The sequence below is a fragment of the Oncorhynchus tshawytscha genome, unplaced genomic scaffold (assembly GCF_018296145.1).
Source record: "Oncorhynchus tshawytscha isolate Ot180627B unplaced genomic scaffold, Otsh_v2.0 Un_contig_7779_pilon_pilon, whole genome shotgun sequence".
NCBI lineage: Eukaryota > Metazoa > Chordata > Actinopteri > Salmoniformes > Salmonidae > Oncorhynchus > Oncorhynchus tshawytscha.
The window spans coordinates 1-24,904 of NW_024607637.1; the positions used below are offsets into that span (position 1 = coordinate 1).

At 45.2% G+C, this 24,904-nt stretch overlaps 3 protein-coding genes across 3 annotated transcripts; all 3 read right to left on the reverse strand.

Moving 5' to 3' along the window:
• Nucleotides 1-1,111: 1,111 nt before the first annotated feature.
• On the reverse strand, nucleotides 1,112-2,294 carry LOC121842787 (E3 ubiquitin-protein ligase TRIM47-like; the record flags this gene model as incomplete). The annotated part of the gene is given in 2 exon segments (XM_042312539.1): nucleotides 1,112-1,207; nucleotides 1,631-2,294. Coding segments are annotated over 2 exon segments (693 nt in total), but the record flags the coding sequence as incomplete, so codon positions are not given.
• Nucleotides 2,295-18,934: 16,640 nt separating this feature from the next.
• Nucleotides 18,935-19,852, reverse strand: LOC121842786 (paternally-expressed gene 3 protein-like). The gene is made up of 3 exons (XM_042312538.1): nucleotides 19,552-19,852; nucleotides 18,975-19,200; nucleotides 18,935-18,943 (listed from the first exon to the last, which is right to left on the reverse strand). The coding sequence occupies exons 1-3, from the start codon at nucleotides 19,557-19,559 to the stop codon at nucleotides 18,935-18,937; spliced, it is 243 nt and encodes an 80-aa protein (XP_042168472.1). The 5' UTR covers nucleotides 19,560-19,852.
• A 10-nt stretch (nucleotides 19,853-19,862) lies between these two features.
• On the reverse strand, nucleotides 19,863-20,726 carry LOC121842788 (E3 ubiquitin/ISG15 ligase TRIM25-like). Its single transcript, XM_042312540.1, has one exon. The coding sequence runs from the start codon at nucleotides 20,484-20,486 to the stop codon at nucleotides 19,878-19,880; it is 609 nt and encodes a 202-aa protein (XP_042168474.1). The 5' UTR covers nucleotides 20,487-20,726; the 3' UTR covers nucleotides 19,863-19,877.
• Between the last annotated feature and the right edge of the window lie 4,178 nt (nucleotides 20,727-24,904).

Here is a 24,904-nt window from a genome sequence, read left to right on the forward strand (position 1 = left end):
GATCTAGTCAGGTCATTACACTACATTAAATACGTTAACTAGATATCATCGCCACATAACTTATGTCGAATTTAAAAGACACCGTTACCGTTAGTAACGTCTGTTACACTGTAACTTACAGGCAGCCTCACATAAAAACCTATTGGTTAACAAAGCTTTGATTATGACCAAAGTCTATAGTAGTGAAAACTCTCTCTCTCTATTCTAATTTACCACACATTCACATCACTGCCTCGACATGAATGTGTCCTGTCAGAGCCGTTTCCTGTCCGTTAACTGTTAACAGGCTCGAGCCACAGCTTAACCAATGAGCTACAAGGAGGACTGACAGTCACGAGCGGTGCAGCAGCAGCAGCCTCCCCGGGTCCTAGTGCCCGCCCGGTAAGACGGTTAAGATGCGATGGAACGGTTGACGGAGAGAAAATAAATCACAGAGAAAATATATTGACTGATATATTGAATTGTTTAGGGAAGCTTTAGCATTCTGAAAATACTTGAAAACCAAAAGAGAAAAGAATAGTAGCCCTCCTCAGGAACAACAAAACCCTCACAGACCAACTTCTTCTTCTATGATATAATGGAGGTCCACAAACCAACGTTAAAGGTGCATGGCGCCACCTACTGTGCTGGAGTGTGTTCAATCACGGTTTACACCTCTAAATCCTCCTACCTAACTCAGTACTTCTGAGAAAATAAAAGAGTCCTACTAACTTCTAATAGACCCTCCCCCATCCCCCAAATCCCTTCCAAGTGTAATGTTTACTGTTCATTTCTGATTGTTTATTTCACTTTTGTTTATTGTCTATTTCACTTGCTTTGGCAATGTAAACATATATTTCCATGCCAATAAAGCCCTATGAATTTAATTCAATTGAGAGAGAGACAGTTCCATTTTAATGTATAGGGGACATGAGTCAGTCATGGTTACTCATGGTTATGTGATGAGGCAGCCCAGTCGGTTACATGAACCAGTCTATTCTCTGAAAGGGGTCCAGACAGCCTGTTCCCAACAGTGGGGTCAGTGGGATTGGATAGGGGCCCCTCTCTCTCTCTCTCTCTGACTGGAGGAGAGAAGTGAAATGGTGTGTCTCCTCTGGTCAACAATACTCACCTTGAGAGACTCCACAGCCTGTTGGAGCTCCTTCAGCTCCTTCTCTCTCTCCTGGAATCTCTGCTGGACCTTCTGCTGACTCATCCCCAGCTGCCTCTGTGGAGAATCACTCTTCAATGAGCTATCAAGCTTTATTAGTCCAGTAGATCAATAGTATAGTAATGTGACATAGGACCCATAGAGAGGAAGGTCTACAATCCTGAGGAAGTCCCTTTACAATATTATATTATGTTGCTATGTGAATGATTATAGTTTTTATGGTAGGCCTACATGTATCAAGGGGTTGAGACTGAACTTTGGACTCATAAAAGGCCATTCAGAATGATAATAGTGTTTGACTTTAGAAAATGGTGATACATTTGGAGAATCTGGGTTAACATATCTATATACTCAAGGTTTGTGTTCATATTTGTGGATCCATTTCATTTGAATGATCTCATATTCAAACAGATTTAGTTCCTACTGTATCTTTAATTCTTTGTTTATCAGACAGTCACCAACAAGTTGTTCTGGTCTTACCTGTTTCTCAGTCCTCTCTGCTGCAGCTGACACTGTATCATGGCCTTTATGTTCATCCATTGTACACAGATAACAGATACACTGCTGATCGGTACGACAGTAAACCTCCAGCAGTTTGTCATGATGAGAGCAGATCTTCTCCTGTAGTTGTGCCGTGGCTTTGACCAGCTTGTGCTTCTTGAAAGCAGGAAATTCATAGTGAGGTTGGAGGTGAGTCTCACAGTAAGAGGCCAGACATGCCAGACAGGACATGAGGGCTTTCTGCTTTCTGGTCCCAGTGCAGAAATCACACGCCACATCTCCAGGTCCAGCATAGCACAGAGCAGGAGGGGGAGCAGCCTGGAGTCCTGTCTTCCTCAGTTTCTCCACCAGCTCAGCCAACATGTTATTTTTCCTCAGATTAGGCCTTGGAGTGAAGGTCTCTCTGCACTGAGGACAGCTATAGACCCCTTTCAGATCATCCTGATCCCAGCAGCCCTCAATACAGCTCCTACAGTAACTGTGTCCACAGGGAATAACCACCGGCTCCTTCAGTAGATCCAGACAGACAGAACAACAGAACTGGTCCTGGTCCAGCAGAACTCCCTGTTGAGCCATTTGGACGGTTGTTCACTCTCTCACAGACAGACGACAGAGAGACTCAGATCAGTTTTGTTTCCTCAGAAGAGAGTTTGTGGGAAGGGAGGGACTTCCTGGTTCTGCCAGAGGGGTGGGGTTAGAAAGGAGGGAGGGGTTAGAGGAATGGATGAAGAGAGAGAGGAACTGCATGCAACAGCAAGAGGGAGACAAATAGTTTTGTTCCAAGGTTAGAGCCCTTAACATGGAACAAATGACATAATGAATCTTAAAATGTGAGTTGTTAGAATATATGAAGGGTAACAGTTTCTATGAAGTACGTATGTATCATTATTTTAATGACCTTTATAATGCCTTATAATACACCTATGTGTTGTAATTAATCAATAAGGACTGAGGAGGTGTGGTATATAGTTAATATACAGTACCACAGATAAGGCCTGAGGAGGTGTGGTATATAGTTAATATACAGTACCACAGATAAGGACTGAGGAGGTGTGGTATATAGTTAAAATACAGTACCACAGATAAGGACTGAGGAGGTGTGGTATATAGTTAATATACAGTACCACAGATAAGGACTGAGGAGGTGTGGTATATAGTTAATATACAGTACCACAGATAAGGACTGAGGAGGTGTGGTATATAGTTAAAATACAGTACCACAGATAAGGACTGAGGAGGTGTGGTATATAGTTAATATACAGTACCACAGATAAGGACTGAGGAGGTGTGGTATATAGTTAATATACAGTACCACAGATAAGGACTGAGGAGGTGTGGTATATAGTTAATATACAGTACCACAGATAAGGACTGAGGAGGTGTGGTATATGGTTAATGTACAGTACCACAGATAAGTACTGAGGAGGTGTGGTATATGGTTAATATACAGTACCACAGATAAGGACTGAAGAGGTGTGGTATATAGTTAATATACAGTACCACAGATAAGGACTGAGGAGGTGTGGTATATAGTTAATATACAGTACCACAGATAAGGCCTGAGGAGGTGTGGTATATAGTTAATATACAGTACCACAGATAAGGACTGAGGAGGTGTGGTATATAGTTAATATACAGTACCAAATCAAATCAAATCAAATCAAATTTTATTTGTCACATACACATGGTTAGCAGATGTTAATGCGAGTGTAGCGAAATGCTTGTGCTTCTAGTTCCGACAATGCAGTAATAACGAGCAAGTAATCTAACTAACAATTCCAAAAAAAAACTACTGTCTTATACACAGTGTAAGGGGATAAAGAATATGTACATAAGGATATATGAATGAGTGATGGTACAGAGCAGCATAGGCAAGATACAGTAGATGATATCGAGTACAGTATATACATATGAGATAAGTATGTAAACCAAGTGGCATAGTTAAAGTGGCTAGTGATACATGTATTACATAAGGATGCAGTCGATGATATAGAGTACAGTATCAACGTATGCATATGAGATGAACAATGTAGGGTAAGTAACATTATATAAGGTAGCATTGTTTAAAGTGGCTAGTGATATATTTACATAATTTCCCATCAATTCCCATGATTAAAGTGGCTGGAGTAGAGTCAGTGTCATTGACAGTGTGTTGGCAGTAGCCACTCAATGTTAGTGGTGGCTGTTTAACAGTCTGATGGCCTTGAGATAGAAGCTGTTTTTCAGTCTCTCGGTCCCAGCTTTGATGCACCTGTACTGACCTCGCCTTCTGGATGACAGCGGGGTGAACAGGCAGTGGCTCGGGTGGTTGATGTCCTTGATGATCTTTATGGCCTTCCTGTAGCATCGGGTGGTGTAGGTGTCCTGGAGGGCAGGTAGTTTGCCCCCGGTGATGCGTTGTGCAGACCTCACTACCCTCTGGAGAGCCTTACGGTTGAGGGCGGTGCAGTTGCCATACCAGGCGGTGATACAGCCCGCCAGGATGCTCTCGATTGTGCATCTGTAGAAGTTTGTGAGTGCTTTTGGTGACAAGCCGAATTTCTTCAGCCTCCTGAGGTTGAAGAGGCGCTGCTGCGCCTTCCTCACGATGCTGTCTGTGTGAGTGGACCAATTCAGTTTGTCTGTGATGTGTATGCCGAGGAACTTAAAACTTGCTACCCTCTCCACTACTGTTCCATCGATGTGGATGGGGGTGTTCCCTCTGCTGTTTCCTGAAGTCCACAATCATCTCCTTAGTTTTGTTGACGTTGAGTGTGAGGTTATTTTCCTGACACCACACTCCGAGGGCCCTCACCTCCTCCCTGTAGGCCGTCTCGTCATTGTTGGTAATCAAGCCTACCACTGTTGTGTCGTCCGCAAACTTGATGATTGAGTTGGAGGCGTGCATGGCCACGCAGTCGTGGGTGAACAGGGAGTACAGGAGGGGGGCTCAGAACGCACCCTTGTGGGGCCCCAGTGTTGAGGATCAGCGGGGAGGAGATGTTGTTGCCTACCCTCACCACCTGGGGGCGGCCCGTCAGGAAGTCCAGTACCCAGTTGCACAGGGCGGGTCGAGACCCAGGGTCTCGAGCTTGATGACGAGCTTGGAGGGTACTATGGTGTTGAATGCCGAGCTGTAGTCGATGAACAGCATTCTCGCATAGGTATTCCTCTTGTCCAGATGGGTTAGGGCAGTGTGCAGTGTGGTTGAGATTGCATCGTCTGTGGACCTATTTGGGCGGTAAGCAAATTGGAGTGGGTCAAGGGTGTCAGGTAGGGTGGAGGTGATATGGTCCTTGACTAGTCTCTCAAAGCACTTCATGATGACGGATGTGAGTGCTACGGGGCGGTAGTCGTTTAGCTCAGTTACCTTAGCTTTCTTGGGAACAGGAACAATGGTGGCCCTCTTGAAGCATGTGGGAACAGCAGACTGGTATAGGGATTGGTTGAATATGTCCGTAAACACACCGGCCAGCTGGTCTGCGCATGCTCTGAGGGCGCGGCTGGGGATGCCGTCTGGGCCTGCAGCCTTGCGAGGGTTAACACGTTTAAATGTCTTACTCACTTCGGCTGCAGTGAAGGAGAGACCGCATGATTCCGTTGCAGGCCGTGTCAGTGGCACTGTATTGTCCTCAAAGCGGGCAAAAAAGTTATTTAGTCTGCCTGGGAGCAAGACATCCTGGTCCGTGACTGGGCTGGGTTTCTTCCTGTAGTCCGTGATTGACTGTAGACCCTGCCACATACCTCTTGTGTCTGAGCCGTTGAATTGAGATTCTACTTTGTCTCTGTACTGGCGCTTAGCTTGTTTGATAGCCTTGCGGAGGGAATAGCTGCACTGTTTGTATTCAGTCATGTTACCAGACACCTTGCCCTGATTAAAAGCAGTGGTTCGTGCCTTCAGTTTCACACGAATGCTGCCATCAATCCACGGTTTCTGGTTAGGGAATGTTTTAATCGTTGCTATGGGAACGACATCTTCAACGCACGTTCTAATGAACTCGCACACCGTATCAGCGTATTCGTCAATGTTGTTGTCTGACGCAATACGAAACATCTCCCAGTCCACGTGATGGAAGCAGTCTTGGAGTGTGGAGTCAGCTTGGTCGGACCAGCATTGGACAGACCTCAGCGTGGGAGCTTCTTGTTTTAGTTTCTGTCTGTAGGCAGGGATCAACAAAATGGAGTCGTGGTCAGCTTTTCCGAAAGGGGGCGGGGCAGGGCCTTATATGCGTCGCGGAAGTTAGAGTAACAATGATCCAGGGTCTTTCCACCCCTGGTTGCGCAATCAATATGCTGATAAAATTTAGGGAGTCTTGTTTTCAGATTAGCCTTGTTAAAATCCCCAGCTACAATGAATGCAGCCTCCGGATAAATCGTTTCCAGTTTGCAGAGAGTTAAATAAAGTTCGTTCAGAGCCATCGATGTGTCTGCTTGGGGGATATATACGGCTGTGATTATAATCGAAGAGAATTCTCTTGGTAGATAATGCGGTCTACATTTGATTGTGAGGAATTCTAAATCAGGTGAACAGAAGGATTTGAGTTCCTGTATGTTTCCTTCATCACACCATGTCACGTTGGCCATAAGGCATACGCCCCCGCCCGTCTTCTTACCAGAGAGATGTTTGTTTCTGTCGGCGCGATGCGTGGAGAAACCCGCTGGCTGCACCGCTTCGGATTGCGTCTCTCCAGTTAGCCATGTTTCCGTGAAGCAGAGAACGTTACAGTCTCTGATGTCCTCTGGAATGCTACCCTTGCTCGGATTTCATCAACCTTGTTGTCAAGAGACTGGACATTGGCAAGAAGAATGCTGGGGAGTGGTGCACGATGTGCCCGTCTCCGGAGTCTGACCAGAAGACCGCTTCGTTTCCCTCTTTTTCTGAGTCGTTTTTTTTTTGGTCGCTGCATGTGATCCACTCGGTTACACTGGTTGTAAGGCAGAACTCAGGATCCGCATCGCGAAAAAAACATATTCTTGGTCGTACTGATGGTGAGTTGACGCTGATCTTATATTCAGTAGTTCTTGTCGGCTGTATGTAAAGAAACCTAAGATGACCTGGGGTACTAGTGTAAGAAATAACACGTAAAAAAACAAAAAACTGCATAGTTTCCTAGGAACGCGAAGCGAGGCGGCCATCTCTGTCGGCGCCGGAAGCACAGATAAGGACTGAGGAGGTGTGGTATATAGTTAATATACAGTACCACAGATAAAGGACTGAGGAGGTGTGGTATATAGTTAATATACAGTACCACAGATAAGGACTGAGGAGGTGTGGTATATAGTGAATATACAGTACCACAGATAAGGACTGAGGAGGTGTAGTATATAGTTAATATACAGTACCACAGATAAGGACTGAGGAGGTGTGGTATATAGTTAATATACAGTACCACAGATAAGGACTGAGGAGGTGTGGTATATAGTTAATATACAGTACCACAGATAAGGACTGAGGAGGTGTGGTATATAGTTAATATACAGTACCACAGATAAGGACTGAGGAGGTGTGGTATATAGTTAATATACAGTACCACAGATAAGGACTCTTCAATGCTGGCTCAAACAGGGCAGTAATATCTAACAATGCTTGTGTTCCTGGCTCCAACAGTGCAGTAATATCTAACAATGCTTGTGTTCCTGGCTCCAACTGTGCAGTAATATCTAACAATGCTTGTGTTCCTGGCTCCAACAGTGCAGTAATATCTACCAATGCTTGTGTTCCTAGCTCCAACAGTGCAGTAATATCTAACAATGCTTGTGTTCCTGGCTCCAACAGTGCAGTAATATCAAATCAAATCAAATCAAATGTTATTTGTCACATACACATGGTTAGCAGATGTTAATGCGAGTGTAGCGAAATGCTTGTGCTTCTAGTTCCGACAATGCAGTAATAACCAACAAGTAATCTAACTAACAATTCCAAAACTACTGTCTTATACACAGTGTAAGGGGATAAAGAATATGTACATAAGGATATATGAATGAGTGATGGTACAGAGCAGCATAGGCAAGATACAGTAGATGGTATCGAGTACAGTATATACATATGAGATGAGTATGTAAACAAAGTGGCATAGTTAAAGTGGCTAATGATACATGTATTACATAAGGATGCAGTCGATGATATAGAGTACAGTATCTACGTATGCATATGAGATGAATAATGTACGGTAAGTAACATTATATAAGGTAGCATTGTTTAAAGTGGCTAGTGATATATTTACATCATTTCCCATCAATTCCCATTATTAAAGTGGCTGGAGTTGAGTCAGTGTCAGTGTCAGTGTGTTGGCAGCAGCCACCAATGTTAGTGGTGGCTGTTTAACAGTCTGATGGCCTTGAGATAGAAGCTGTTTTTCAGTCTCTCGGTCCCAGCTTTGATGCACCTGTACTGACCTCGCCTTCTGGATGATAGTGGGGTGAACAGGCAGTGGCTCGGGTGGTTGATGTCCTTGATGATCTTTATGGCCTTCCTGTAACATCGGGTGGTGTAGGTGTCCTGGAGGGCAGGTAGTTTGCCCCCGGTGATGCGTTGTGCAGACCTCACTACCCTCTGGAGAGCCTTACGGTTGAGGGCGGAGCAGTTGCCGTACCAGGCGGTGATACAGCCCGCCAGGATGCTCTCGATTGTGCATTTGTAGAAGTTTGTGAGTGCTTTTGGTGACAAGCCGAATTTCTTCAGCCTCCTGAGGTTGAAGAGGCGCTGCTGCGCCTTCTTCACGATGCTGTCTGTGTGAGTGGACCAATTCAGTTTGTCTGTGATGTGTATGCCGAGGAACTTAAAACTTGCTACCCTCTCCACTACTGTTCCATCGATGTGGATAGGGGGGTGTTCCCTCTGCTGTTTCCTGAAGTCCACAATCATCTCCTTAGTTTTGTTGACGTTGAGTGTGAGGTTATTTTCCTGACACCACACTCCGAGGGCCCTCACCTCCCCCTGTAGGCCGTCTCGTCGTTGTTGGTAATCAAGCCTACCACTGTTGTGTCGTCCGCAAACTTGATGATTGAGTTGGAGGCGTGCGTGGCCACGCAGTCGTGGGTGAACAGGGAGTACAGGAGAGGGCTCAGAACGCACCCTTGTGGGGCCCCAGTGTTGATCAGCGGGGAGGAGATGTTGTTGCCTACCCTCACCACCTGGGGGCGGCCCGTCAGGAAGTCCAGTACCCAGTTGCACAGGGCAGGGTCGAGACCCAGGGTCTTGAGCTTGATGACGAACTTGGAGGGTACTATGGTGTTGAATGCCGAGCCGTAGTCGATGAACAGCATTCTCACATAGGTTTTCCTCTTGTCCAGATGGGTTAGGGCAGTGTGCAGTGTGGTTGAGATAGCATATCTAACAATGCTTGTGTTCCTGGCTCCAACAGTGTAGTAATATCTAACAATGCTTGTGTTCCTGGCCCCAACGGGGCAGTAATATCTAACAATGCTTGTGTTTCTGGCCCCAACAGTGCAGTAATATCAAACAATGCTTGTGTCAGTAGTAGTTAAATAGGACAGGCCTTGACTAGAATACAGTATATACATATGAAGTGGACAGTAGTAGTTAAATAGGACAGGCCTTGACTAGAATACAGTATATACATATGAAGTGGACAGTAGTAGTTAAATAGGACAGGCCTTGACTAGAATACAGTATATACATATGAAGTGGACAGTAGTAGTTAAATAGGACAGGCCTTGACTAGAATACAGTATATACATATGAAGTGGACAGTAGTAGTTAAATAGGATGAACCATGACTAGAATACAGTATATACATATTGTAGCAGTATTTATTAGAGAGGGGTAAAGATAAAGATTTTGTTGGGGCGCCAGGCAGGTATTAACCCTGCCGAAAGGAGAAGAGTAGAATAGAGAGAGTACCACTACCAGACACACACACATCAGCAGAAGAGACTGCCTAGAGTGTAGCCTGTTTACCAGATAGCCAGTGGAGAGAGAAGAGAATACACACCCTATAAAACCCACATCACAGCACAGGAGTAACCAAGAATACCTCATACAATAATAATGTCAGAGCAAGTGCCAGATTAGAGCCACAAGGGAGACTAGAAATCTACCACCCCTATACCATTATAATATTAGAGCCATAAGGGACACTAGACAGCTACCACTACCAGACTAGAGCCATAAGGGACTCTAGACATCTAACACCCCACTACCACTATCAGATTAGAGCCATAAAGGAGACTAGATATCTACCACCCCAATACCACTATCAGATTAGAGCCATAAAGGAGATTAGAAATATACCACTTTCAGATTAGAGCCATAAGGGAGACTAGACATCTACCACCCCACTACCACTATAAGATTAGAGCAAAAAGGAAGCCTAGGCATCAACCACACCATTACCACTATAAGATTAGAGCAAAAAAGAAGCCTAGGCATCTACCACACCATTACCACTATAAGATTAGAGCCGTAAGGGATACTAGACACATACCACTATCAGATTAGAGCCATAAAGGAGACTAGACATCTACCACCCCACTACCACTATAAGATTAGAGCAAAAAGGAAGCCTAGGCATCTACCACACCATTACCACTATCAGATTAGAGCCGTAAGGGATATCAGACACATACCACCCCACTACCACTACCATATTAGAGCCATAAGGGAATCTAGACATCTACAACCCAACTACCACTGTCAGATTAGAGCCAAAAGGGAGCCTAGGCATCTACCACCCCACTACCACTATCAGATTAGAGCCATAAAGGAGATTAGAATTCTACCACTATCAGATTAGAGCTGTAAATGACACTAGACATCTACCACCCAACAACCACTATCAGATTAGAGCCATAAAGGAGACTAGACATCTACCACCCAACGACCACTATCAGATTAGAGCCTTAAAATAGACTAGACATCTACCACCCTAATACCACTACCAGATTAGAGCCATAAGTGAAAAACAGATATCTACCACCCCACAACCAATCCCAGATTAAAGCCATAAGGGAGCCTAGGCATCTACCATACCACTACCACTATAATATTGGAGCCATAAGGGGGACTTGACATCTACCAGTATCAGATTAGAGCCACAAGGAAGACTAGACATCTACCACTACCAGATTAGAGCAATAAGGGAGACCAGACATGTACCATCCCACAACCATTATCAGATTAGAGCCATAAGGGAGACTAGACATCTACCACTAACAGATTAGAGCCATAAGGGAGACCAGATATCTACCACCGCACTACTATGACAAGATTAGAGCCATAAAGGAGACTAGGCATCTACCACAACACTATCAGATTAGAGCCATAAGGAGACTAGGCATCTACCACCGAATTTCCACTATCTGATTAGACCCATAAGTGAAAACCAGATATCTACCACCCCACTTCCAATCCCAGATTAAAGCCATAAGGGAGCCTAGGCATCTACCATACCACTATCACTATCAGAATTGAGCCATAAGGGAGACTAGGCATCTACCACCCCATTTCCACTCATCAGATTAGATGCATAAAGTAGACTAGGCATCTACCACACCACTATCACTTTCGGATTAGAGCCATTAGGGAGACTAGACATCCACCACCACACTACCACTATCAGATTAGAGCCATAATTGAGATGAGACATCTACCACCCCACTACCACTATCAGATTAGAGACATAAGGAGACTATACATCTACCACCCCACTACCATTATCAGATTAGAGCCATACGGGAGACTAGACATATTCAACTATCAGATTAGAGCCATTAGGGAGACCAGATATCTACCACCCCACAACCACTACCAGATTAGAGCCATAAGGGAGACTAGGAATCTACCAACCCAATACCACTACTAGATTAGAGGCATAAGAGAGACATCTACCACCCCACTACCACTATCAGATTAGAGCCATACGGGAGACGAGACATCTACCACCCCAATACCACTACCAGATTAGAGGCATAAGGGAGACATCTACCACCCCACTACCACTATAATATTGGAGCCATAAGGGGGACTTGACATCTACCAGTATCAGATTGGAGCCATAAGGGGGACTTGACATCTACCACTATCAGATTAGAGCCATAAGGGAGACGAGACATCTACCACCCCAATACCACTACCAGATTAGAGGCATACGGGAGACTAGGCATCTACCACCCCACTAAAACTATCAGATTAGAGCCACAAGGGAGACTAGACATCTACCACTACCAGATTAGAGCAATAATGGAGACCAAACATGTACCATCCCACAACCATTATCAGATTAGAGCCATAAGGGAGACTAGACATCTACCACTAACAGATTAGAGCCATAAGGGAGACCAGATATCTACCACCCCACTACTACTACCAGATTAGAGCCATAAAGGAGACTAGGCATCTACCACAACACTATCACAATCAGATTAGAGCCATAAGGGAGACTTGGCATCTACCACCGAATTTCCACTATCAGATTAGACCCATAAAGTAGACAAGGCATCTACCACCCCACTATCACTGTCATATTAGAGCCATAAGGGTGCCTAGAAATCTACCACTCCACTATCACTGTCAGATGAGAGCCATAAGGGAGAATAGGCATCTACCACTATCGGATTAGAGCCATTAGGGAGACTAGACATCTACCACCACACTACCACTATCAGATTAGAGCCATAATTGAGATGAGACATCTACCACCCCAATACGATGATCAGATTAGAGCCATAAGGGAGACTAGACATATTCAACTATCAGGTTAGAGCCAAAAGTGTCTCCATCAGATTAGAGCCATAAAGGAGACCAGATATCTACCACACCACTATCACTATCAGATTAGAGCCATAATGGAGTCTAAACATCTACCACCTCACTACCACTATCAGATTAGAGCCATAAGGGAGACCAGATATCTACCACACCACTATCACTATCAGATTAGAGCCATAAAGGAGATTAAACATCTTCCAACCCACTACCACTATCAGATTAGAGCCATAAGGGATACTAGACACATACCACCCCACAACCACTATCAGATTAGAGCCAAAGGTGGCTCCATCAGATTAGAGCCACTATCAGATTAGAGCCACAAAGGAGATAAGACATCTACCACTACCCGATTAGAGCCATAAGGGAGTCTAGACATCTACCACCCCACTACCACTATCAGATTAGAGCCAAAAGGGAGTCTAGACATCTACCACTATCAGATTAGAGCCATGAGGCTGAAGAGACATCTTCCATCCCCACTACCACTATCAGATTAGAGCAAGAAGGGAGTCTAGACATCTACCACTATCAGATTAGAGCCAAAGGGGAGTCTAGACATCTACCACTATCAGATTAGAGCCATGAGGCTGAAAATACATCTTCCATCCCCACTACCACTATCAGATTAGAGCTAAAAGGGAGTCTAGACATCTACCACTATCAGATTAGAGCCATGAGGCTGAAAAGACATCTTCCATCCCCACTACCACTATTAGATTAGAGACATAATGGAGTCTAGACATCTACCACCATCAGATTAGAGCCACAAGGGAGACTAGACATCTACCACTATTAGATTAGAGACATAATGGAGTCTAGACATCTCCACAGCATATTAGAGCCATAAGGGAGAGTAGGCATCTACCACTACCAGATTAGAGCCATAAGGGAGACTAGACATCTACTACTATCAGATTAGAGCCATAAGGAGACTAGGCATCTACCACCCCTCTACAATTATCAGATTAGAGCCATGAGGGATACTAGACACATACCACCCCACAACCACAATCAGATTAGAGCCACTATCAGATTAGAGCCATAAGGGAGACCAGATATCTACCACCCCACTACCACATTAGAGCCATAAGGAGACTATGCATCTACCACAACACTATCACTATCAGATTAGAGCCATAAGGAGACTAGACATCTACCACTACCATATTAGAGCCATAAGGGAGTCTAGACATCTACCACCCGACTACCACTATCAGATTAGAGCCAAAGGGAGTCTAGACATCTACCTCTATCAGATTAGAGCCATGAGGCTGAAAATACCTCTTCCATCCCCACTACCACTATTAGATTAGAGATATAATGGAGTATAGACATCTACCACCATCAGATTAGAGCCATAAGGAGACTAGACATCTACCACTATCAGATTTGTGCCATAAGGGAGTCTAGACATCTACCACCCCACTACCATTATCAGATTAGAGCCGTAAGGAGACTAGACATCTACCACTATCAGATTAGAGCCATAAGGAGTCTAGACATCTACCACCCCACTACCATTATCAGATTAGAGCAGTAAGGAGACTAGACATCTCCACTATCATATTAGAGCCATAAGGAGAGTAGGCATCTATCACTACCAGATTAGAGCCATAAGGGAGACTAGACATCTACCACTATTAGATTAGAGACATAATGGAGTCTAGACATCTCCACAGCATATTAGAGCCATAAGGGAGAGTAGGCATCTACCACTACCAGATTAGAGCCATAAGGGAGACTAGACATCTACTACTATCAGATTAGAGCCATAAGGGAGACTAGACACATACCACCCCACAACCACAATCAGATTAGAGCCAAAAGTGGCTCCATCAGATTAGAGCCACTATCAGATTAGAGCCATAAGGGAGACCAGATATCTACCACCCCACTACCACATTAGAGCCATAAGGGAGACTAGGCATCTACCACAACACTATCACTATCAGATTAGAGCCAAAGGGGAGTCTAGACATCTACCACTATCAGATTCGAGCCATGAGGCTGAAAAGACATCTTCCATCCCCACTACCACTATTAGATTAGAGATATAATGGAGTATAGACATCTACCACCATCAGATTAGAGCCATAAGGGAGACTAGACATCTACCACTATCAGATTTGTGCCATAAGGGAGTCTAGACATCTACCACCCCACTACCATTATCAGATTAGAGCCGTAAGGGAGACTAGACATCTACCACTATCAGATTAGAGCCATAAGGGAGTCTAGACATCTACCACCCCACTACCATTATCAGATTAGAGCAGTAAGGGAGACTAGACATCTCCACTATCATATTAGAGCCATAAGGGAGAGTAGGCATCTATCACTACCAGATTAGAGCCATAAAGTAGACTAGACATCTAGCACTATAAGATTAGAGCCATAAGGGAGACTAGGTATCTACCACCCCTCTACAATTATTAGATTAGAGCCATAAGGGATACTAGACACATACCACCCCACAACCACTATCAGATTAGAGCCATAATGGAGTCTAAACATCTACCACCCCACTACCACTATAAGATTAGAGCCATAAAGGAGATTAAACATCTTCCAACCCACTACCACTATCACATTAGAGCCATAAGGGAGACTAGACACATACCACCCCACAACCACAATCAGATTAGAGCCAAAAGTGGCTCCATCAGATTAGAGCCACTATCAGATTAGAGCCATAAGGGAGACCAGATATCTACCACCCCACTACCACATTAGAGCCATAAGGGAGACTAGGCATCTACCACAACACTATCACTATCAGATTAGAGCCAAAGGGGAGTCTAGACATCTACCACCCCACTACCACTATAATATTAGAGCCATAAAGGAGACTAGACATCGACAACCCCACTACCACTATCAGATTAGAGCCATAATGGAGTCTAAACATCTACCACCCCACTACCACTATAAGATTAGAGCCATAAAGGAGATTAAACATCTTCCAACCCACTACCACTATCACATTAGAGCCATAAGGGATACTAGACACATACCACCCCACAACCACTATCAGATTAGAGCCAAAAGTGGCTCCATCAGATTAGAGCCACTATCAGATTAGAGCCACAAGGGAGATAAGATATCTACCACTTCCTGATTAGAGCCATAAGGGAGACTAGACATCTACCACTCCTATACCATTATCAGATTAGAGCCATAAGGGATACTAGACACAAACCACCCCACTACCACTATCAGATTAGAGCCATGAGGGAGACTAGACATCTACCACCCCACTACCACGATCAGATTAGAGCCATAAAGGAGACTAGACATCTACCACTATCAGATTAGAGTCATAAGGGATACTGGACACAATCTACCCCACAACCACTATCAGATTAGAGCCAAAAGGGGCTCCATCAGATTAATGCCACTATCAGATTAGAGCCATAAAGGAGACTAGACATCGACAACCCCACTACCACTATCAGATTAGAGCCATGAGGGAGACTAGACATCTACCACCCCACTACCACGATCAGATTAGAGCCATAAAGGAGTCTAAACCTCTACCACCCCACTACCACTATAAGATTAGAGCCATAAAGGAGACTAGACATCGACAACCCCACTACCACTGTCAGATTAGAGCCATAAGGGAGACTAGACATCTACCACCGCACTACCATTATCAGATTAGAGCCGTAAAGGAGATTAAACATCTTCCAACCCACTACCACTATCAGATTAGAGCCAAAAGTGGCTCCATCAGATTAGAGCCACTATCAGATTAGAGCCACAAGGGAGATAAGACATCTACCACTACCCGATTAGAGCCATAAGGGAGACTAGACATCTACCACCCCTATACCATTATCAGATTAGAGCCATAAGGGAGACTAGACATCTACCACTACCATATTAGAGCCATAAGGGAGTATAGACATCTACCACTATCCGATTAGAGCCATGAGGCTGAAAATACATCTTCCATCCCCACAGCCACTATCCGATTAGAGCTAAAAGGGAGTCTAGACATCTACCACTATCAGATTAGAGCCATGAGGCTGAAAAGACATCTTCCATCCCCACTACCACTATCAGATTAGAGACATAATGGAGTCTAGATATCTACCACCATCAGATTAGAGCCATAAGGGAGACTAGACATCTACCACCATCAGATTAGAGCCATAAGGGAGACTAGACATCTACCACTATCAGATTTGTGCCATAAGGGAGACTAGAAATCTACAACCCAACTACCACTATCAGATTAGAGCCATTAGGGAGTCTAGACATCTACCACTACCAGATTAGAGCCATAAGGGAGTCTAGACATCTACCACCCCACTACCATTGTCAGATTAGAGCCGTATTGGAGACTAGACATCTACCACTATCATATTAGAGCCATAAGGGAGAGTAGGCATCTACCACTTCCAGATTAGAGCCATAAGGGAGACTAGACATCTACCACTATCAGATTAGAGCCATAAGGAGACTAGGCATCTACCACCCCTCTACAATTATCAGATTAGAGCCATAAGGGATACTAGACACATACCACCCCACAACCACTATCAGATTAGAGCCAAAAGTGGCTCCATCAGATTAATGCCACTATCAGATTAGAGCCATAAGGGAGTCCAGATATCTACCACCCCACTACCACTACCAGATTAGAGCCATAAAGAGACTAGGCATCTAGCGCAACACTATCACTATCAGATTAGAGCCATAATGGTTAATGATGACTGTGTGTTGTGTACATTGATTGAATGGTTAGGACTCTCTCTCTGTATTCACAGTTTAAATCCCAAGAGACCAGGAGACCTAAAGGAAGCATTCAACACTGCATCCCTTCATCCAGTCATAGTAAACTGTCTGTCTGTCTGTCTGTCTGTCTGTCTGTCTGTCTGTCTGTCTGTCTGTCTGTCTGTCTGTCTGTCGACACAGCCAACTTCTCTGCTGTGGTTGTTGTTGCTGCTATCAGTGTTAAGGTCAAGGTACAAAGTGATTGACCTCCCTCTGAGACATATACAGAGTTCAACCCCTCTAAACATGTCATCTTTTATATCCTATATTGTATATTGCTCTGATGTCACTGTCCTTAAACAACTTGTCATGTCTTAGGCTATGCCGGATTAAGTGATATGACATGCTATTCTATAACATGATTTCTCCGTAATTAATATTACCTGATTGAGCTAAACATGTAAATGTAATTAACTAGAGAGTCGGGCACCACAAAATAATATTTATAGAGCTGTTATCTTCTTAGCTACTGTTGCTAACTCAACGGCTAGGAGGTATCCCTTCTGTAGTGAATAAGAGTTCAAAGTTCATACCATTTGCAACCAAAGCTCACGCTTACATTGGCTTCGTTCTGTAGTTATTATCTGAACCATTCTGACATCGGACCGTCGTCCTCACATCTTTGGAACAGGAGGTTATATAGTCGTCAAGGGCTTATATAGGAAGGGAGAGGAGGGCGTGCTTGAAAAGTTTTATAGCCCATCCACAGGTGTGGGCCACTGATTGAGCAGCCCTATCTTATGAAAACCCAAATCTCACATTATAGAAGCTAAAATAACATTTCATCCCATCACGAATAATTTAATATTCAAACATTTAAATTGAACATTAATTCCATGTGAATCCGATAACTCTGATGTGTAGACTTTCCACTGTAGAGTTTATGTCATCTTATCATTGATGAGAATGTCTCAGTTGACAACCGAACTGACATCATATTCATTAAGTACCACCGCATATGTTCAATTGTTCGGATTACCAGAATATAGTTCATTTCCCTCCACCTTCTGATGTTCCCAGAATCTCTATGTTAACCAAGGTTTTTGCAAATGTAACATCAGTAGGGTAGAGAGAGGAAAAAGGGGGGAAGAGGTATTTATGACTGTCATAAACCTACCCCCCTTGTGGGAAGGAGTGAATGGATCCTGTGAGATCCAGTCGTGTTTCTTCCTGCTCTGTAAGGACCTGTGTCTCTGGGTGCTTCATGTAATGGTCTACAGTCTGGGTCTGGAGGCTGTAAGGACCTGTGTCTCTGGGTGCTTCATGTGATGGTCTACAGTCTGGGTCTGGAGGCTGTAAGGACCTGTGTCTCTGGGTGCTTCATGTGATGGTCTACAGTCTGGGTCTGGAGGCTGTAAGGACCTGTGTCTCTGGGTGCTTCATGTGATGGTCTACAGTCTGGGTCTGGAGGTTAAACAAACTTTACAACTCTATGCAGAAGGACAACTTTTAACAATATACAAAAACACATGAACAAAAACACATTGACTTGAAGAACAGAGCAGATACACATTTCAGTAAGAGAATGACAAACCCTCATTGTGTTTGACATTTTAAAGTGTAAATCTGAGTCTGTGTCACTCTGTTCCTGTGGAAAGTTCAGGATGAACTTCAGCTTATTTCCTTCAACGATATTAAATGTTAAAGAGTTTTGGATCTTCTTCATCAAAGCAACACAGTGTCAATGTCACACCTGGTTAAATAAGGGTCAAATAAAAATAAACAAATTGGCTCTGAAACCAAGTCATGCCTCAGCTGGCTCATCATGCTCCCTGGCCTCAGCCGGCTCATCATGCTCCCTGGCCTCAGCCGGCTCATCATGCTCCTGGCCTCAGCCGGCTCATCATGCTCCCTGGCCTCAGCCGGCTCATCATGCTCCCTGGCCTCAGCCGGCTCATCATGCTCCCTGGCCTCAGCTGGCTCATCATGCTCCCTGGCCTCAGCTGGCTCATCATGCTCCCTGGCCTCAGCTGGCTCATCATGCTCCCTGGCCTCAGCCGGCTTGACAGGATCCCGCATCTCGGCCAGCCCGTCAGGCTCACCCAGTTGGGTGTCCCTAGAAAGGGGGCGGGTAACTGTCACATCTGCTCTCACTCCCCCTCCCTGCCCATCGTTTACTCACACCTGTCACCATCCTTTATACACACCTGTCACCATCGTTTACTCACACCTGTCACCATCGTTTACTCACACCTGTCACCATCGTTTACTCACACCTGTCACCATCGTTTATACACACCTGTCACCATCGTTTATACACACCTGTCACCATCGTTTATACACACCTGTCACCATTGTTTATACACACCTGTCACCATCGTTTATACACACCTGTCACCATCGTTTACACACACCTGTCACCATCGTTTATACACACCTGTCACCATCAGCCCTTCATTGGACTCACCTCTTCATCACTGTTTAATTACCTCTCCTATATCTGTCTGTTCCTCAGGTTGATCCCCGTGTCACCAGTAATGTTGAGGTGTTTCCGTTGTCCAGACGCTGTCGGTGGTTTGTTCCTGTCTGTTTTATTATTAAATGTTACACTCCCTTGCTTCTCGTCTCCCAGCGTCTGTCCTCACACTTTGCTTTGTTTTGACCTGTATTTCTGGCATGTTCCACAGGCTCTGACTGTCTGCTCTATATCACCATTCATCTTGGGCCAGAATAACACTGCTTCTGGACGTCGTTTTGACTTTTCCATCCCTAGATGGTCCTGGTGTATTTTGATCAGCATGTTTTTCTGTAATTCATGAACCCTGAAACAGTCCTCTCTGCCTCAGCTGACACTGTATCATGGCCTTTATGTTCATCCATCACACACAGCAGACAGACACACTGCTGATCGGTACGACAGTAAACCTCCAGTAGTTTGTCATGATGAGAGCAGATCTTCTCCTGTAGTTGTGCCGTGGCTTTGACCAGCTTGTGCTTCTTGAAAGCAGGAGATTCATAGTGAGGTTGGAGGTGAGTCTCACAGTAAGAGGCCAGACACGCCAGACAGGACATGAGGGCTTTCTGCTTTCTGGTCCCAGTGCAGACATCACACACCACATCTCCAGGTCCAGCATAGCACAGAGCAGGAGGAGGAGCAGCCTGGAGTCCTGTCTTCTTCAGTTTCTCCACCACTTCAGTCAGCACAGTGCTCCTGTTCAGAACAGGCCTTGGGATAAAGGTCTGTCTGCACTGTGGACAGCTGTAGACACCTTTCAGATCATCCTGATCCCAGCTTTCTTTAATACAGCCCACACAGTAACTGTGTCCACAGGCAGTAGTCACCGGATCCTTCAGTAGATCCAGACAGATGGAGCAACAGAACAGTTCCTGATTCTCTGCCATTTTGGTGCTCTCTCCCGTAGGTTAAGCAATGGCAGTATGAAAGATGACTTTCTGTTTCATGGAACTCTACACCAGAGGAGGGGGAGTGGCTTCCTACTGGACTGGGTTCCCTGTATGTAGAGGGGGAGTGGCTTCCTACTGGACTGGGGTCTCTGTATGTAGAGGGGGAGTGGCTTCCTACTGGACTGGGTTCTCTGTATGTAGAGGGGGAGTGGCTTCCTACTGGACTGGGGTCTCTGTATGTAGAGGGGGGGGACTGGACTGGGTTCTCTGTATGTAGAGGGGAGTGGCTTCCTACTGGACTGGGGTCTCTGTATGTAGAGGGGAGTGGCTTCCTACTGGACTGGGGTCTCTGTATGTAGAGGGGGAGTGGCTTCCTACTGGACTGGGGTCTCTGTATGTAGAGGGGGAGTGGCTTCCTCCTGGACTGGGTTCCCTGTATGTAGAGGGGGAGTGGCTTCCTACTGGACTGGGGTCTCTGTATGTAGAGGGGGAGTGGCTTCCTACTGGACTGTGTTCTCTGTATGTAGAAGGGGAGTGGCTTCCTCCTGGACTGGGTTCTCTGTATGTAGAGGGGGAGTGGCTTCCTCCTGGACTGGGTTCTCTGTATGTAGAGGGGGAGTGGCTTCCTCCTGGACTGTGTTCTCTGTATGTAGAGGGGGTGTGGTTTCCTACTGGACTGTGTTCTCTGTATGTAGAGGGGGTGTGGTTTCCTACTGGACTGTGTTCTCTGTATGTAGAGGGGGTGTGGTTTCTTTGATAAGGAAGTGTGACAGAGTGTTGGGTCGTTGGCAGAGATGGTTATTATTTATGTTACATGTATTTGAAATACTTCTGAGTGTTTTGTCATTTGAATTACACTGGGCTGAACTCCAATTTATTTTTATTTTACTTTAAAAATACAACATATTTTTCTTTACCATTTTTTGTAGCAGTTCACGTCTTGTAGCCCCTCTTTAACCCTTTACTGGAATCAGAAGTCTGGTTTGATTAGAGTGTCTGCTAAATTAACTAAATATACATGTAAAAATGTTAATAAATACTTTGTTGACGGAAAATGTATTTGATACAATTGTAATATATTGTTGTCTCACTTAGCTGTCTTAATATGAATGCACTAAACAGAGCGTCTGCTGAATTAGTATCTAAATGTCAAAATGAATCATTGCAAAGCATGCTGAGTATTATTCTAATGAGCTCCTCCCCAAAACAAGACCAATAATACTACCCAGTGTGCTTTGCAGTTTATTTGGTATGTTCATTTTCACATATAGATTTGAGTCATTTAGCTTCTCCAGAGTGACTTGCTCAACTAAGGTAGATAACAACATACAGAATCACTGTCAAGAAGCAAGAAAAAAGGGTTTTTAGCCATTACTGAGAATCTTGTTGCTCTTTGGGCTAAATATTTGCAAGTGTATTTTTGTTTAAAATGAAGTATGTTACATTTCATTAAATATGTTACAAAATGCAGGTGTTGTTTATTTTGATACATTGATCTTTATGGTATCTTGTATCTATATTTTGAAATAGTATTTTTTTCATTTTGGCTCCAACCTGGTAGTAGAATACTCTATGAGGTAGTGGCTGGGTTGGAGACCCACCAACCGCATGGTGCCTCACCAAACGAGCTGACTGCAGCAAGGTGCTTCACTAGGATGTGGCCCTAATTGGAGAGTGGCTTTAGGGTGAGTACACTTCCAACAGCAGGACTTCAACATGTTACAGAAGATAATGTGGAGACAGAGATGGGCAGTATTTCTGTTGTATGTATGTGGAATACATATTTAACCCTCCTGCTGTGTTCTGCTTGACTTGGACCGATTTGCAAGTTTTCTCTCTGAAAAATGTAGTTAATTTAATCTGATTGTCATAAGGTTCCATGATTTTGTCCACACAGGGCATCTGAACACACAAAATACACGTTGATGATTTTCATGAAATATTGGGTGTTTTATTTAACTTTTGTACACCTGTGGTGTTCCCGCTCAAAAATGACAGGTCATTACAAATGAATGGCCGAGACTATAATTAGTGTATAACATTTTGTTCAGGCACATGCCCATTCATCAGATGGACACACTTCCTCTCCCAGACCCCCACATGGATGTGTGTTTGAGCACACACACACCCTATTCCCCTTGGCTTCAATGTCAACCCCCACAGGAACCTTTCCCCAATAGAATCTCTCCCCCAAGGGAACCACACCTGTTGGCATTCTCACAAACAATCACAACATTGTTTCAATAATATATAGAACTTTTCTTGCAGCTGTGGAATATCCCAAGCCCTGGTAAACGATGTGCTCCGGGATGTTAAATCATTTTGTGTTTGTCTACCTTGACGATATCCTGTTTTTTCCCATTCTGCCCAATAACACGTCCTCCATGTTCGACAAGTCCTTCAGCGCCTCCTGGAGAACCAGTTATTTGTGAAAGCGGAGAAATGCGAGTTCTACCGTTCTACCCTCTCCTTTCTGGGATATGTCATCGCTGAAGGAAATGTCCAGATGGACCCGGAAAAGATGAAAGCAGTAGTGGATTTGCCCCAACCTACGTCCAGGGTGCAGCTACAACATTTCCTGGGGTTTGCCCATTTCTACCGGTGTTTCATTCGAGGCTACAGCACCCTGGCAGCCCCACTCTTGGCACTCACCTCTCCCAATCTACTGTTCATATGGTTCCCAGCGGTTGACAGAGCCTTTGTGGACCTGAAGCATCAATTCACTACAGCCCTCAACCTCGTCCATCCGGACCCGTCCCGTCAGTTTGTGGTCGAGGTCGATGCTTCTAACGTTGGAGTGGGGGCTATCCTGTCGCAGCGATCCATCCAGGACCAAAAGCTCCATCCCTGTGCCTTCCTGTCCTATCGTCTCAACTCTGCAGAAAGAAACTACGACCAACCGAGAACTCCTGGTGGTCAAGATGACACTGGAGGAGTGAAGACACTGGCTGGAGGGAGCAGAACATCTATTTTTGGTTTGGACCGACCACAAGAATTTGGAATTTCTCCAAATATAACAGCACCATGTCAGAGTCAAGCAGAGTTTCATCAAACAAGTATTTGTCCAGTACACATTCCTGGGCTGTCCCGATGTCCCTGTTATTGTTACTGATGATTTGCTCAGAGAAGCCCAAACAACTTGTCCTGATTTGCCTAAACAGGAACAGTGAGCTCCAGTGTCTATTATAAATGGTCCTCTTTCATTTCCCCCACACTGTGAACTCACATGCCCCAACTGCCCACAGGTCCCGCATTGAGTGTTGTTCCAGTCAGGAAGGGCCATGGCGGCCCACCTCCTCTTCATGTCCATGTCTGTGGGTCACCATAATGCTGAGTGTTGTTCCAGTCAGGAAGGGCCATGGCCCACCTCCTCTTCCTGTCCATGTCTGTGGGTCACCATAATGCTGAGTGTTGTTCCAGTCAGGAAGGGCCATGGCCCACCTCCTCTTCCTGTCCATGTCTGTGGGTCACCATAATGCTGAGTGTTGTTCCAGTCAGGAAGGGCCATGGCCCACCTCCTCTTCATGTCCATGTCTGTGGGTCACCATAATGCTGAGTGTTGTTCCAGTCAGGAAGGGCCATGGCCCACCTCCTCTTCCTGTCCATGTCTGTGGGTCACCATAATGCTGAGTGTTGTTCCAGTCAGGAAGGGCCATGGCCCACCTCCTCTTCCTGTCCATGTCTGTGGGTCACCATAATGCTGAGTGTTGTTCCAGTCAGGAAGGGCCATGGCCCACCTCCTCTTCCTGTCCATGTCTGTGGGTCACCATAATGCTGAGTGTTGTTCCAGTCAGGAAGGGCCATGGCCCACCTCCTCTTCCTGTCCATGTCTGTGGGTCACCATAATGCTGAGTGTTGTTCCAGTCAGGAAGGGCCATGGCCCACCTCCTCTTCATGTCCATGTCTGTGGGTCACCATAATGCTGAGTGTTGTTCCAGTCAGGAAGGGCCATGGCCCACCTCCTCTTCATGTCCATGTCTGTGGGTCACCATAATGCTGAGTGTTGTTCCAGTCAGGAAGGGCCATGGCCCACCTCCTCTTCCTGTCCATGTCTGTGGGTCACCATAATGCTGAGTGTTGTTCCAGTCAGGAAGGGCCATGGCCCACCTCTTCTTCCTGTCCATGTCTGTGGGTCACCATAATGCTGAGTGTTGTTCCAGTCAGGAAGGGCCATGGCCCACCTCCTCTTCATGTCCATGTCTGTGGGTCACCATAATGCTGAGTGTTGTTCCAGTCAGGAAGGGCCATGGCCCACCTCCTCTTCCTGTCCATGTCTGTGGGTCACCATAATGCTGAGTGTTGTTCCAGTCAGGAAGGGCCATGGCCCACCTCCTCTTCATGTCCATGTCTGTGGGTCACCATAATGCTGAGTGTTGTTCCAGTCAGGAAGGGCCATGGCCCACCTCCTCTTCCTG

Coding starts and splice junctions, on each gene's coding strand:
- LOC121842788 (XM_042312540.1), bottom strand. CDS start 20,486: ATGGCAGAGAATCAGGAACTGTTCTGTTGCTCCATCTGTCTGGATCTA.